Source organism: Psittacula echo, assembly GCF_963264785.1.
Source record: "Psittacula echo genome assembly, chromosome: 3".
Classification (NCBI taxonomy): domain Eukaryota; kingdom Metazoa; phylum Chordata; class Aves; order Psittaciformes; family Psittacidae; genus Psittacula; species Psittacula echo.
Window position 1 is genome coordinate 47599443 of NC_137736.1, and position 14540 is coordinate 47613982.

Here is a 14540-nt window from a genome sequence, read left to right on the forward strand (position 1 = left end):
TGTTGTCTACTTGTCCTTGGGAATTTGCTCTTTGCCATTAACAGGTTTTTTTTAAAGTGATGCTTTAGCATTCACTCCAGATAAAACACACTATGTGACAGGCTTAAAAAGAAAACATCTGCCACTGAATTAATAGGATAAAAGCTTAAATGAAGCAAAAAGAAATCCATTTCTTTGGCTTTATGCTTTGTATTTGCATGTTACCACTTACTGGAGGTATTTTAGAGGAAGGAGAAGTAAGGAGAGGAAGACATCCTAATGGTTAGTTCAGGCCCCTCTAATGTAATGCAATGTCTGCTTTTAATTTGAGCCAGCACAAAGAGAGGGCAATAATCATGCAGGTCCAGCCACAATATCTCTGAGTTTCTGTAAAACCCCTAAAACCCACCAAGGGAAAAAACTGCAGGCTACATGATGGCTTCCAAAGGCATCGAAGACAGGAAGCTAACAGAGACAGCAACCAGGAGTCCTTAGATGGGTTACCCTCCCCAGGCTCCTGTCACACTGAGGGCTCTGCACTTAGGTGATTATTTGCATAGCAAAAAACCCCCAACAATATTAAACCTAGAAATGCCTTTTACCACAATAATGTGAAGCCAGTAATTACATTTATACACTTTTTATTTTTATGCATATTTTAAAAAGCCACAAAGACCATTACAAACCTTGTAAATGGCTTATCCATTTACATACTTTATACACCAAGTCTAAAAATGTCTACATAGTTGAAAATATGAAGACAAAACATATTAACCATTAAGGGCAGCAGTGACAGAGTAAAAATGTGTGGGTGAAAACAGTGATAACAGTCAGATTGAATATATACAGCTCCAAAGAGACTTACAACATATCAGAGTTTTTTTATGCTTTCTGTATATTTGTCTCTTAAATAATAATGAGGCCTAAAATCACTGATCATCTTTTGAATCAAAATGAAGCCTATTATTCCTGTATGCAATGCCAAAGACAATTAAAACCCAACTTAGCTTAAGCAAGCGAGCCACTAACACACCTACAGGTGTAAGAGATTTGAAAAAACATGGTCATTAGGATCCTTTGTCTTGCATTTAATTAGCTCTGTTTTAAGACCACTGCTATAGCAGCACAATGTCATCACTACTTTTCCATCTCTTCTGTGCAAGTGATCTTTATAAAGGGACAGTGGAGTAAGAAAACTTCATTGCCTTTAGTCTGAACTTCAGGTTATTATTTACTTTACCTGAGCACTGGCAACGCCAGCGAGTAACAATATTTGAAAACACCATCCAATTCAAACACCAGCACTCTGTACATCCACCAGCCACAAGCCAGAATAGCCAATTGGTAGGTTTGCTCAATATGGCACCTTCAGGAAACCCTGATGGAGCTGTGCTGTGACACCCCATGGAGAATACCTTTGTGCACTTTACCCTCCCACCACTACCAGTGATAGCACTGTGAGGGTTTCATCTCTGCTCTCCAAACAGCTCCAGCATCATGGGGGAGCACAAATCATGCACGTTTCCTAATGAGCCCACAGCAGCCCAAACATGGAGTTATGGAGTAGTACATCGCTGCCACCAGCATGGGAGTCCCTGGGAAATGGCACATGGTGTGGGGGTCAGACGTGCTGAGGGCAGGCACTGACCCCAGCAGCTCCCTTGGCCCTTCTGAATATACACAGTCCCCTCCAGGGCTCCATCATTTTTGTATTTGCTGGTTTACTCTGGCAAGACCTCAAAAGCTTTACTGCAAGTGCTGCATCCATTGAGAACTCACCACAACTTCAGCTCTAGAGGATACAGCACTTACTGTCCTCGCTCCCTGATTCTTCAAAACCAGCAATATACCTAGGAAAGCAGCATTATAGTCTTTATGCACAAAGCCACTGGGCTTGCTGGAAAAGCATCTCCTGAAGTGGCTGCACAAACTGTGAAACTCCACAAGTCTCTTGAGATTTGGCCCACAGAATTTCAGAAGTAATTTTTCCATCAGATGGTCAAATTAAAAATTAATAGAAGAAAAATAAATATAAACCACAAAACCCCCAAACCCTGCTTCTTCAGCTTTCAAAATACAGCATAAATGAATTTAGCATTAAAGAAGTTAGATGCTTGCACCATGTGCATTTGACCCAGTTTCCTCTTTTTAATCCTGCAGAATCTAACTTAAGCTACTCATGAAATATTCATAAAATTCCTGCTGTTGCAGAACATCTTTGGCCTGTTGTTAGAAGGAAATCATACTTATGTGAGCACAATTGCTAAACACAAGTTACTTGACTTTGAGGACTCAAAAAAACTTATACAAAACCTCCCTTTTTTTCCTCACAGGGCAATAAAACAAAAAAATTAATGACAAGTGCTGCACGCTTCAGCCTTCTCTAGTGCCATTACCCTAAAAGAAGGCACTATTACCAGATACTCATAGTTTTTTATGTGTATTAGCAGGTGACTTGTACTATTAGGCTATTCCAGAATACCTTCCTCCTTCCTTCCTGGGAGACTGTCCCTTGCACAGATAGACTCCTGCTGTTAGAGACAGCATGTTAGCTCTGAAAGCCAACACTAATACGGGAGGGAGGTCTGTTTTTAAAATGAAGGTACACTGTGACCGAGCAGCAAAAAGCCAAATGTCCTATTTCAGGTGCACACCCCAGAGCCTGGATAAGCTGCATGCCACTGTTCTTGGAAAACAAGTCTTCACAGGCTGTGCAAAAGCAGAGGGAGCTGCAAGCCTTGCACAGGTTGCCTTGTAAGTGACTAGCTCACTGGCATTCAAATCAGGGTGAGCCACATAACGCAAATCTCAGAGACAGCACTGTAGGAAAGCCATACAGGTACCAGTAGAATAGATTTAAGCATATCCAGCATCCATATCACATGTATTCCTGTAAATGAGAACACTTTCATGCACTAGTTACTCCCACAAAGATAGCAATAAGGCTTTTGGTTCAAAAATCATGGCTCTTTACTTAGCATGCTTACACTTGAAGGCAGATTATCTGCATGGAAAGCTTCCAGGACCATTTTTCTGCCCTATTTTGGCAATCACAAAGGTCTGATAGCACTAACAGGACACCATACTAGATAAAAAAAATGGGCTTTTCCTATCTGAAGCTAGATTAATATTTTAAAACAAACACCATGCTGTAATTGCACACTCTGAGAACAGGCCATGCCATGCTATCTGGCCATGCCGCTCTGCCTCCAGCTTCCCCAGCAGACAACAATCTCAGAAGAGGAGACCAGGGAAAACATAAAATTATCATAGTCCAGTCAAACCTATGGGAAGCAGGTCTTCAGCTCACCAGGCACAGCAGCAGGGGAGGATGCCAAAATGAGGGTGGAACAAATTTGGGCCTTTCAGATCCTTCAGAGAAACCAGTAAGAGCAACATGCTGCACCTCTTTCACCCAATGATAGTCACTTGTCCTCTTGTTTCTCATTGTTGAGGAAAACTGCCATAATACACTGATTTTCTGTATGTGTGCTGTTTTTTCAATTTAATTAATACTGGAACAGCAGCATATAAAACTTCCTAAATAATTCCCATGTTTTTATTTCATTTCCCTTCTCTGCAGTTGTCTTCCTTCTTGGTTTTATAGGTATATCAACCTTACCCTGGGTATCACCTCAGACAAATTAAAGCTTTAGGTGAAAAAAATGTAGTTCTTTTTTTCATTTGAATTGAATATGTAACATAAGCAGTGTCCTGAAGAAGGGCTGTCTTCCTAGGTCAAGGGCCATTTCGTACCTTGCTAGCTCTAAAGTGAAACTTTATCACCTACCAAAGGAGGCTGACTTCATCTCACATCAAAACCCTACACACTTTTCATCCTATAATCGAAAGGGCACCCCGAGTTTGGTCACTCTTCTTATTTCAGTCACCATTCCCAAACAGAGGAAGAGGCCTTTATTTCTCAGCTGACACAAAGAGTGCAGCCCTAAGCAAATCCATCCTAAATCCAGGTTCTTGCTTCTGTTCTGCTTCACCACAAATACCACCCTTCCGCAACTGGGTGGGGATCATCCAGGAACTTAAATTGAGAGAAAATTCTGATAGGGTTCCTCAGTAGAGTCCTAGAATGCCAGGTTGGAAGGAACCTCAAGGATCATTTGGCCCAATGTTTCTTGACAAAAGCATGATCTAGACTAGATGTCTCAGCAGTCTGTCAGGCTGATGTGCTTGCTACTTTTGAAGTGGATGCTAAAGCACTGTTGATGAAGGGAAAGGCTCATTGCACAGCAAATTTACGTCAGTTTATGCTGCTTCAGAATGTTTAGCTCCCAGATCAGGCTTAACAAGACCAACCAATTAATTTTATCAGGAAGCAAAGATCAGCAATACTGAAAACAATGCAAAAAACTATACTCCAACAGAATCAATTATTCTTCAAACCACATAAGGCTTCAGTTCAAGGAACAGAGCATTTCTCAAGGAACCCACACAGAGTCACGAAAATAGGTCGGTGGGGTTGGCAGGGGTAGTCAAGAACATTTCAATCTTAACAATTTTCGATATAAAAGAGGTTTTGGACTAAAATTTCATTTTTTAAACAATCTGGAACAGAATGAAAACAGACTGATAACCATTCCTCAATCCTACAAAGAGCTACAATTAGAAATACAAGAAAAAGAGTAATTCAAAGGAAGTTCCACTTACACAAACTGCCAAGAAACGTTGACACTTAAAAGCTACTGAGATTTACCCCAGTTTGCACACAAGTACTCTCTGGACTCAGCCCTCAGAGATTCACATAAAAATTTAAAAATCTTAAAACACAGAAGTAAGTTACCCCATCAGATTCCTATCATGTAATAACCATTCATCTATTTATGCCCTCACTATTTTCTCCAGTCTATTCAATCTTAATTATGTCCTTGTCCAGTTGGGCAAAGAAATAAGTTACATAGTTGTAAACACATAAATCCTTCATAAAAAAATTCCAAAAGGCTGAGAAGCGTAAAAATCCTCCATTCAAATCAGAGGGAAGACATTCATATTTTATTCAGAGTAAGCTCAGTTCAGTGATCACGTATATTGTGGAGGGCAACAGGACTAGAAGGAAACAGCAGCTCCAGTAACAGATGAGGAGCTGAGTCCCAAAAGAAAAAACTGTATGCTTCAAATTTAATTTAATTTAATTTAAATTGCAGTTGTTGTTGCAGCCCTTACAACTAAAGACATTAAATTGACTCTGCATTCTTAACTCAATGAAGCTGGCAACATTATAGCTCTTGTATACTCTACAAATGCTATCCAGTGAAATGGCATATTTTGCTGATGGTATTTGCCATTATTGCTATTCTGAAATAAATGTCTTTCAGACTTATCTTCCTAATCTATTGTTTTGGTCTGATTAATAAACACAACGCAGTAACATGCAAGACAGCACAGCACTACAATATGAGTAAAATCCAGCCCCAATACCCAAGAAAATAGCTGGATTTTACTAAATGAAGACCAATACAGATCTGCCCAGGGAAGTGGTTCAGTTACCATTTCTGGAGGCATTTGAGACATGCAGATGTGACACTAATGGACTTGGTGTCCACAAGTGGTGGACTTGGCAGTGCTAGGTTAATGGCTGGATTTGATGAGCTTAACAGTCTTTTCCAACCTAAATAATTCTATGAATACAAGAAAAATGAGAGGAAGGGGTTCTGAAAACTAATTACTGAATTAAATTCACTGTCACCTACATTCAGCACAAAAAAGGACGCTACTATTCCAGGTTCCCCTTGTCATTTTTGAACCAGTAAGTTAGTTGAGAAATCTGTATTTATAGTAACACAAACAACATAAACCCCTGCATAACCCCTTAAAAGGCTGCCTTCAGTAACTAAGACTTGCAGACAGCTTACCTCAATAGAGACAGATATTTCCTAGCAAATACAATTAAGCTTTAAAAAATACAGAAGTTAATGCAGTAATCACACTTATCTATGTTAGGCTTGGCAGGTTTTTTAGTACCCAGTTCCATTTGCCCAAAAGGTAAAGTCACCTGCATTTGGCTCACTAAGCTAAAAATATGATGTAGCTGAAAAAAAAAGATTGCTGAAACCAGCTGGAAACAGTACTAGCGTAACTATTTGGACCAGTTTGTATTAAGAAGCGTATGACAATGGAGAAACAATCATTTTAATTCTGCAAATCCTCTTTCCTACACAATTACAGAACTGTTCTATTTGATATGTGGACTGAAAATTCAGAAATATATAAAATTTGGCTGTGATTAGGCAAATATGAAAAAAAGACATCTCAACACCGCTATTCAGAAATTACACATTTTGCAAACAAAACCCACCAAGCCTGTACATTTGAGGAAAGGTTGTGTTATCTGAATGAAGTAATGAAGGCTTGATGAACTAAACGAAGTAACCAAGAGTCATCTTCAGAGGTATGAAAAACAGGATAAAATGTGATGCTGAACAAGAGCCTTCCTCTAGCACTAACGAAAGCGTGCAGAAGAAGTTTGTACTGACTGAGCCTTCTGAGAAAAGAACCACTTTAAACAGTTTAGGAAACGTGTATATTAAGAAATACAGAAGTGATGTGGGGACACATTTGTATCACAGGAATGCCGATGCACATCAATAAATCTGTTCTCTTGTTCCTTTTCTGTGAACACATTTAGAGTAGAGGGAACGTATTCTTGTTTGGCAGCCATCACTAGCCCAGCAGAGATAAGCAGAGGTTACAGATCTGACTGTAGTTAGGAAAACATCTGTAACAGAAAACACTGCACTTACAATAAAATGCTAGCTGTGTTTCCCCTTCCCAAGTGTGGTACTTAACAGCTCAAATTTTAAAAGAGAGAAAATCCAAAAATACTAGCCCCATGTTGCTGGCTGAAATCAGCACCCCCAAAGGAGCAAATCCAGGTTACAGTATCTGCTCGCAGGACAACGTTAGAAATAGTGCCTGCATTCCACACGTTCTTCACTGCAGGGACAGCCACAGCAGGAGGCAAGTTTCAAAAGCAAATGAGTGCTGAAAACCTTCAGTCAAGAATTCATTTGTAAATAGTTATATGGCTCTTTTGATAAATTACACAGAGATACTCAGCCTGCTCCCGCATCAACTACACTGCTTATGACAATTTGTTGTTTCATCAAAGCAAAATCTCTTTTCCAAACAAATATCCTTTGTTCAACAGAACTGTTAATTAAAAGATGTTATGCAATTAAGAAATGAAACTAAATGGGAAATAAAATGTATTTCAGAGGCATCTCTATCAATTTAACAAGGCCCAGACTGCTGTCTCTGCCTATAATCGCCAAGAAATAAATCCTTTAATAGTCGTCATGGGAAGAAAATATAATTGAGCAAAACACCAGAAGACAACAGACACATTTTGGGGTTTTAACACTTCAGCTGAGGCTTGCCCCAGTCCCAGAGTTACCCCAAGGCAAGATCCTAGCTTACAGTTGCTGCTGAGGGTAAAAGGTGGCTGCAGGAGCACCAGGCTCTGAGCTGTGCCAATTTTGCCCCCCTCAATACCTGCCCCATCACCCAGATCACAGGACAGATGAAAGGGAGCACAAGAAGCTCCAGAGAGCAACTAATTCTGCAAACGACCTTTGTGAACAGTGCAGGAAAGGTCTGAGGGCCACAAGCTCCCAGGTCTCACTCTTGGCTCCCAGGGTAAGACCAGACAGTGGGCTAGAGAAAAAAAGATGCTGTAAAGCAGGTCATGTATGCATTTTAACTGACATTTTTGTTTCTACTTAAAACCTGCTGTTGTCTCTCCAGGAATGCATAGAACCTAGCCAAGTATTTTCTTAATATGTGCACAGGCCAAATGCCAGAGATTGTACATTCAACAAAAAGAAATACTCTGAGAATCTAGTAGGACTGAATTTTTCTCAGATGCTATCACAAAGACTACATGATTAAAAAAACCCAAACAACAAACCCATAAAATCAAAGAGATTTCTGTTTCTTAACATCTCTTAACAGAAATTCCCATATGGACATTCCAGAAGGTGAGGCCTTTCAGTAAGTTCTCATATTTTTTTATATTTTTCCTGAGTAACACTAGCTAAGGTGTCCCAGAAGAGTGCAGCTATGGAGTATGAATGAAGGCACCTCCTTCAAGTGCACTTACATCCCAATTCAACAATTCTGAAGCACAGTTTCTGTGAGTAATGCATTGCTGGATGTCCCAGCCATCACAAATAAGTGTTCTGTGTTCATACTTGCCAGGAGAGGGGAATCATAAGATGGTGGCAAACATAATACACCAAGAATAAATAAACCCAAACAAAAATACCCTCCCCAAAAAACAGTGCATGAAACAAGAATCTGCCACAGTCTTTGGCTGAACTTACTTGAAGAAAAGAGATTTTTCTTTTTCTGCCCTTTAAAAATGAAACGGACAAAAAACGCTTCAACTCACTTTACAATTCAATTCAAACTGCTTTACAGTTGAAGAACTGATACCTATGGATCAACATGACCAACGAGGAACTGAAAATAAAACTCAGTACTACTGAGCACTCCTTCATAGTTGTGGGAGAACATTATCCACCAAACTCCTTTTTGAACAAGAATTAGCAGGACAAAAACTAATGTACCAAAATGGGGTTATTCTAATCATGTTGGATATACTCCGAAAACTCTTTAAATGGTGGATTTTATAGTCCCGTTTTCTCTACTGACACTAGGCAATACAGTGGTGCTAGAAGAGATGGTCGTTACAGCTATTTTTTCTTGTTCAGCTGTGACAGTGAGACTATTTTTGAAAACCTAGAAAGGAAGGAAAACAGGGAGAAAACATAAAGCCAAAATTCAGTCGAGAGTACACTGGGATAGAAAGTAATCAACTGACCTGTGGATAGAAACACATCAGGTTTGATGTTTATGCCAGGCTGTATTATCCCAATAGCCAAGAAATGTAAATGGTACATTGCCACCACATGATCTATATTATAAATCTGTATCTTCTGATGGCAGATGGAAACTATTCTATTTTTTTATACTGTCAGCAGAAGTAAGAATACAGCTTGTTATTATACAAATGCGTGCAATTTACTTCACACAAACACACTTCCTTTTTGGCAAGGCAGTTAGCGGTTAATCTATGTCTTCCTTCAAAGTGCACCTTGGTAAAGAGATTGGCTCTGAAACAACGACCACTCCCTGAGGAAGAACTGTCCCTAGGTGAAAAAGGTATCTGAAAGTGATGAGACTGGAATTTCTAATTGAGAAGCAAAATCAGTAGGGAAAATGATGAGAAAAAAGTGAGATGATCAAAACAAGGGAAGTGGAAGAAAAGCAAGCAGCTATATAAAACCCCATTATCAGTAGGATGTTGCAGAACAGCTATTCAGGGCTTAGTGACAGGAAAGAACGTGAGTACGTTTCTGAAAATAGGACTTCCAATGCTGACACTTTACTTCAAAACAGAGCAAGGTAAATACTCCATGGTACTTGGGCACACTGGGATGGAATGATTTAATCCCCTCCTGACAATTCGCGTTTCTTTGAACTGGAACCCTTCCTCAGGTTGGGCTACAAATTGTTTAACAAGTTCTTCCTTAAATCCTCCAACACTAGAAATTCCTCCTTATCTTTCACAACGAGTACTTACATTTTTGAAACAAAATAGAACAGCTTCATTACAGGAAGATAACCACCACAAATATTTGGCATTGCCATCAGGGAACATTCAAGAGAACAAAAAATTACAAGCCAACACCCTGAAAGCGGAGGAAGAAGCTGAGCCTCTGGGAGGTCCTCCACATTTCTGCAATCTGGTAGCACACTATACTTCAGGTTTGTAAACCTAGAGCTAATCTTTGTTCCAACTATAAACAGTCATAAATTTCAGCCTACTATGATGAACAGTCTTAGGGTGACCAAAGCACTTTTTTTTGCAAGCAATCAACTGCCTCTCCTTACTTAATTGTCCCATTTCCTGTGAGGAAACCTTCCAAAAAGTATTGATAAGACAAGTTATCCATTTCTGCACTCACTATAACACTGTCAGCTTGTTTCTGTTGCCCAGAAAAAAATGTTACTTCAGAAGTAATGGTAGCTTTCAAAATAACCCATTTCAAAAGTAAGATGGCAATTTTCATTCACAGAATTACTTCTTCGACAATTTAGATTCTCCTTTCACTTGTGTTCCAAGAGAAACTTAAATCCGAGTTTACTTCCTTCCAATTATACTTTTTATCTGGATTCTGAGGGCATTTACTGCCTTAGAAAATGTGTTCTTGGCTCTGTCTGAGGTTTTATTTTGATATATAAATGAAACCAAAATTGGAGGCAATAGATCTCTCAACATGAACCACAGTCAAAATCAGGAATCTGATGCTTCTTGGGGGGGGGGGGGGGGAAGAAAAGAAAAAAGAAAGAAAAAAAGAAGTAGTTTATTTTTCATTCCTTAGCACAGGACTCCTGCTCCTCAGAGCAGGACTCTTGAATTCTCTCTGGTGTTTGTTCAAAAAAAGGCCCATACAGCAAGAGGTGAAACTCTCTCTTCTCCAACAACCACATTAGAGAGCGCAGTTAAAATACTCCTTGACACAGTCAAACATTAGCTTTCTTCTGAAGCATAAACATGACAGTGTTTAACCTAGTCTTTGAGTCAGATGATTGGTCTGCACCACATACAGCTCTGGTCTGGTTCAAGGGCACTGCTAAAGCACAGCGATGCTGGATGACTGCTATCCTGAACAGAGAGATCCTCTTTCCACTGCTCCCTGTGCAAGGCAAGAGGAACACTCAAACACTAACATGCTGAGAAGTCATTTTTTCAGTTCATTCCAGCTACTATTCTACATCTTTTTTCTTTCTCCTGAATATGCACCCATGTCAAAAGAAATTACCCTTTCTTTTTACTTGAAGAATGGTTTCTGACTGTCCCCATGCAGTAGACTTTTAACATCAAAAATGTTTGCTCACTTTTCTCCCAGTTTAAACACTAAGCGTTTTCTTCCAGCTTCTGAACCACAAAAAAAAAAATAATTAAAAAATCAAATATATTGTAATTACTGATGAGAGCTGTCTAAACAGCCAGACTAGTTATAAACAGTCAGTGATGACAGACTACCATATGCTAAACTTCCTATTACTGTGCCAGAAAGCATTATAATCACCTTAATTACAGCAAAAGTGATTTTTTTCCCCCTCAATGGCAATGTAATGCAAGAAAGTGCAACTACTTCTGTTCTGTAGTGTATTAATGTCTATAGCAAAGGTGAGCATATGCACATACTGTCAAGCATTTGTGCAAACAGATCAAGTTGCCAAGTACGTAACTAACCTAAGTATTCTCAAAATGGGGAAAGAAAGCAAACATTACCTTGTGTGTTTTGTTGAAATATTTTGTTCAGATCCAAAGAGGAAGCTCTGGAATGTGATTTCTGTGGCCTTGGAGGTGGAGTAGGGGGTTCTTCTCCCTTTTTCATGGCATCTTCTATTGATGTACTAGAGTAAGACCTAAGGAAAAACAGAGAGTGTGAAAGGCAGAAAATTATTTTATTTCAGAAATTAATTTTAAATAACTACAGTGAATAGTACCTAAAAATACAGTGAACAGAACTGAGGTTCATGGTGGAAATTCCTTGCCCTAATGACTAGAAGCTCCCACTTGTACTAAGACAATCGTAATTTGGCAACAGAGGGACCTACGCATCTGGAGAAAGGAACGAGTCATGCTCACAGGGCTAGTATTATTTTAAGGCCTTTTATGTCACAGCTTCAGGCCTTCTTACATAACCTTAACTGTCAACAGGATAATTGTAGCAACTATGTTGAATAAAACTGAGCAAAATTCCCCCCGCCACTTCTGCTGCCTTTCCCAACTGTGAGGATAGTGTTTCTACATGTATACCTTCAACCTACCTCTTGCAAGTACACATTTCGTCATTTACAACATTCTAATATTTAAAATAAATTTTTCCTAAGACACCAAATTCCACAAAATCCAGAAAAAACAAATGGCTCCAAAGTGACCAAAAACTGATAAAATACATGACTCAGTACCTCTTTCGAGGCCTCCCCACATCACATCAATCCCAATGCAGTATATTTGCTAAGAATTTTGATTTTGCTGAATAGTGTCCAATATTTTTCAGCTGTTGTAGTTACCACTTTTTTTTGCGAGACTGAGAGCTTTGTTCAAAATGAGCATTGACAATGTGAGATGTTACACTTACTATAACACATGATGCATGCCAGGCAAGACCAGAAACACATTCGAGTAGAACAGAAATAACTTTCACTAACGGGAAACGGATCTTTTTTTCTTTTTTTTTTTTTTACCAAACAGGCTGTTGTTAGAAAACAGCTCTTCAGCAGCACAGACATTTGGCAATGCTCATCCTATGTTTCTGATATAAACTTTAATAAATACAGGAGTGAAAGATGTTATTGCTTCAAATTTTACACGTGACACAAAAACCTCTACTGATGATGAATTTCTTGTCTTGGTAGAGTTTTGAATTCCACAGCCTTATCAGATCAAACCTAACTAAACCCCCTGAAATAAACGGAAAAGCTTTCAATCAGGATCTTAAGGTTTTATACTTCTACTTTCCATATTATGCAGTGTGTATTTTCTATGCATTAAAATTGTGCAACTTAATAGTTTGAGATCCTTACATTTTTTTAAAAGATCAAGTAAGACAGCAGCTATCAGGCAAAAATATGCCAACCCAACAGTGCCAACACAGAGCCCTGTGACAGTGAATTGTTGCTTGCAGCAGGCAGACTTGGCATCTAGAAGTTAGTTAAGAGTCAGCAGCCTTAGGCTAGAAAGCCATGAATCTCTCCAGAGCTGAGAGCTGTAACAGACTCAAATTGTAGCCTCTGGTGGTCAGGCACACCTGAAGACAGAGACACTCAAGTCTATAGAGCCCTCCAGGCTATACAGGACAAGTGCAGCAGAAGGTCTGAGTTCAAAGATGTGCTCAGGAACCTTTAGTCTCAAGTTCTGCATTGAAGCAGTGACACACAGTTAGATGTGAGACAGATATGAAACAGTAGTCACATTCAAGTGACTTTTTTCCAATTTGTTTAAGCATTTGCTATTTTATGCATTTTTGCATAAAATACTTTTTTAAACCTCTTTTTTTTTTTAATATTTGTAATTTATGATTCTCTAACATGGCAAAGAAATTTAGAACAGTATGAAAACTAGAAAGCTTTGGCTAGCAAGAGAAAAATGGCACAAAAGGCAGTTCAGCCTGCCTGGATGTAGGTGCTAAGAAGAGAGCATTTCAGTCTTCCTCCATCATGCTTATAGCTGATTCTGTCTTATTAGCAGGCTTTTTAAGGAGGGAGCTCCTGATTATACTCTCATTAACTGAGGAAACAAAAGAAAAAAAAAATGAAACCCTCTAATCAGCACCTAAACCAAAAGTTTTAAAGGAACCATATGGCTGCATACGGGAATGGTGAACTCCAAACCCAACACATAATCCATTTATACACAGTATTTTCTGGCACATGTTTCCCTTTACTTTTAAATACTCAGCTTCAGCATACATCATTTCTAGCACACAACAGTGTAAGCTTATTAGCCCTTCCATCACACACCAACAAGCCATAGTCAAGTACATGCACACCAATGAAAGGAGTCACTCAACCACATCCAAGAGCTAAGCTACTATTGCTGTCTCTATGGGAGCATGCAGTGTCTCCTTCTATATGCAACCACTGTGTAGGTTTCACAGCACAAACTTGCTAAAACATTTCCTGTGATGGGGTGATCCCCACTGTCCCTCTCCAATGCCCCTGGGGCTGGGCTGAAGGCAGTCACCACCCTGACAAGGCAGCGGGGCTGGGCAGAGAGGCAAATGTCCTAGTGCCTTATGACCAGAGACCACAGGGCCCAAGGACAGTACTTATGCAGGGTCTGTAGTTACAGACCCCTCCTGGTAAATCTGACTGGTCTGAGCTGTACTTTCAGCACAACACCAATTAAATTACATTTAAAATGAAAAAAAAAAAATGACCCCAGTTCTTCTGCCTTGCATCTAACACCAGAGGAACGTATGCCTTGTCCTGAAAAAGAAATGAAAGCAGTACCTGGATCGTGGTCTGGCTTTAAGTGCATTGGATTCCTGAGTGGCTGGAACAGAAAAGAGAATCACTCAAACATCATATTTAAAATAAAAACTTTCAGCTGAAGGATCAGTCTTTGTTAAAAATGAGAGTGTTGCAAATGTGGATGTGAGAATGTGCTCATCTCACATGAGCAATTTTTGCTTCTCCTTCCCCTTTGTTTTTGTCGTGTGTGGATGTCCTAAGAATCCAAAAGCCCACATGTCGTCAGAGCCTCACCTTTTAATTTGGTTACTAGACACAGGTAAAACAATAGGTGTGACAGCTCTGACCTGTGCTCCTGGACACAGTTGTGACAAAGCAACATCAGGAATAGCATAAACTTTCCACGAAAAACATCTTACTCCTAGCGAGATATCTATCAGTTGCTCTGCTTCCCAAAGCACGAAGTCTTATGTCCTTCCTAAATACTTTAACTAATTAGTATAAATGTACATCTTATCACCCATAAAAAAAATTAACACATCAGGTTGAGACTA

The 14540-nt window shown here is 39.4% G+C and overlaps 1 protein-coding gene across 1 annotated transcript in view; it reads right to left on the bottom strand.

The window, feature by feature from the left end:
• Positions 1 to 14540, bottom strand: part of REPS2 (RALBP1 associated Eps domain containing 2) — a gene marked incomplete at its 5' end in the record, with an annotated part of 98655 nt that overhangs the window by 19285 nt on the left and 64830 nt on the right. The window contains 2 exons of the mRNA XM_080612271.1: positions 11297 to 11433; positions 14026 to 14068. Coding sequence (XP_080468397.1) covers positions 11297 to 11433; positions 14026 to 14068 — 180 coding nt within the window. The remainder of the gene's footprint in view (positions 1 to 11296; positions 11434 to 14025; positions 14069 to 14540) is intronic.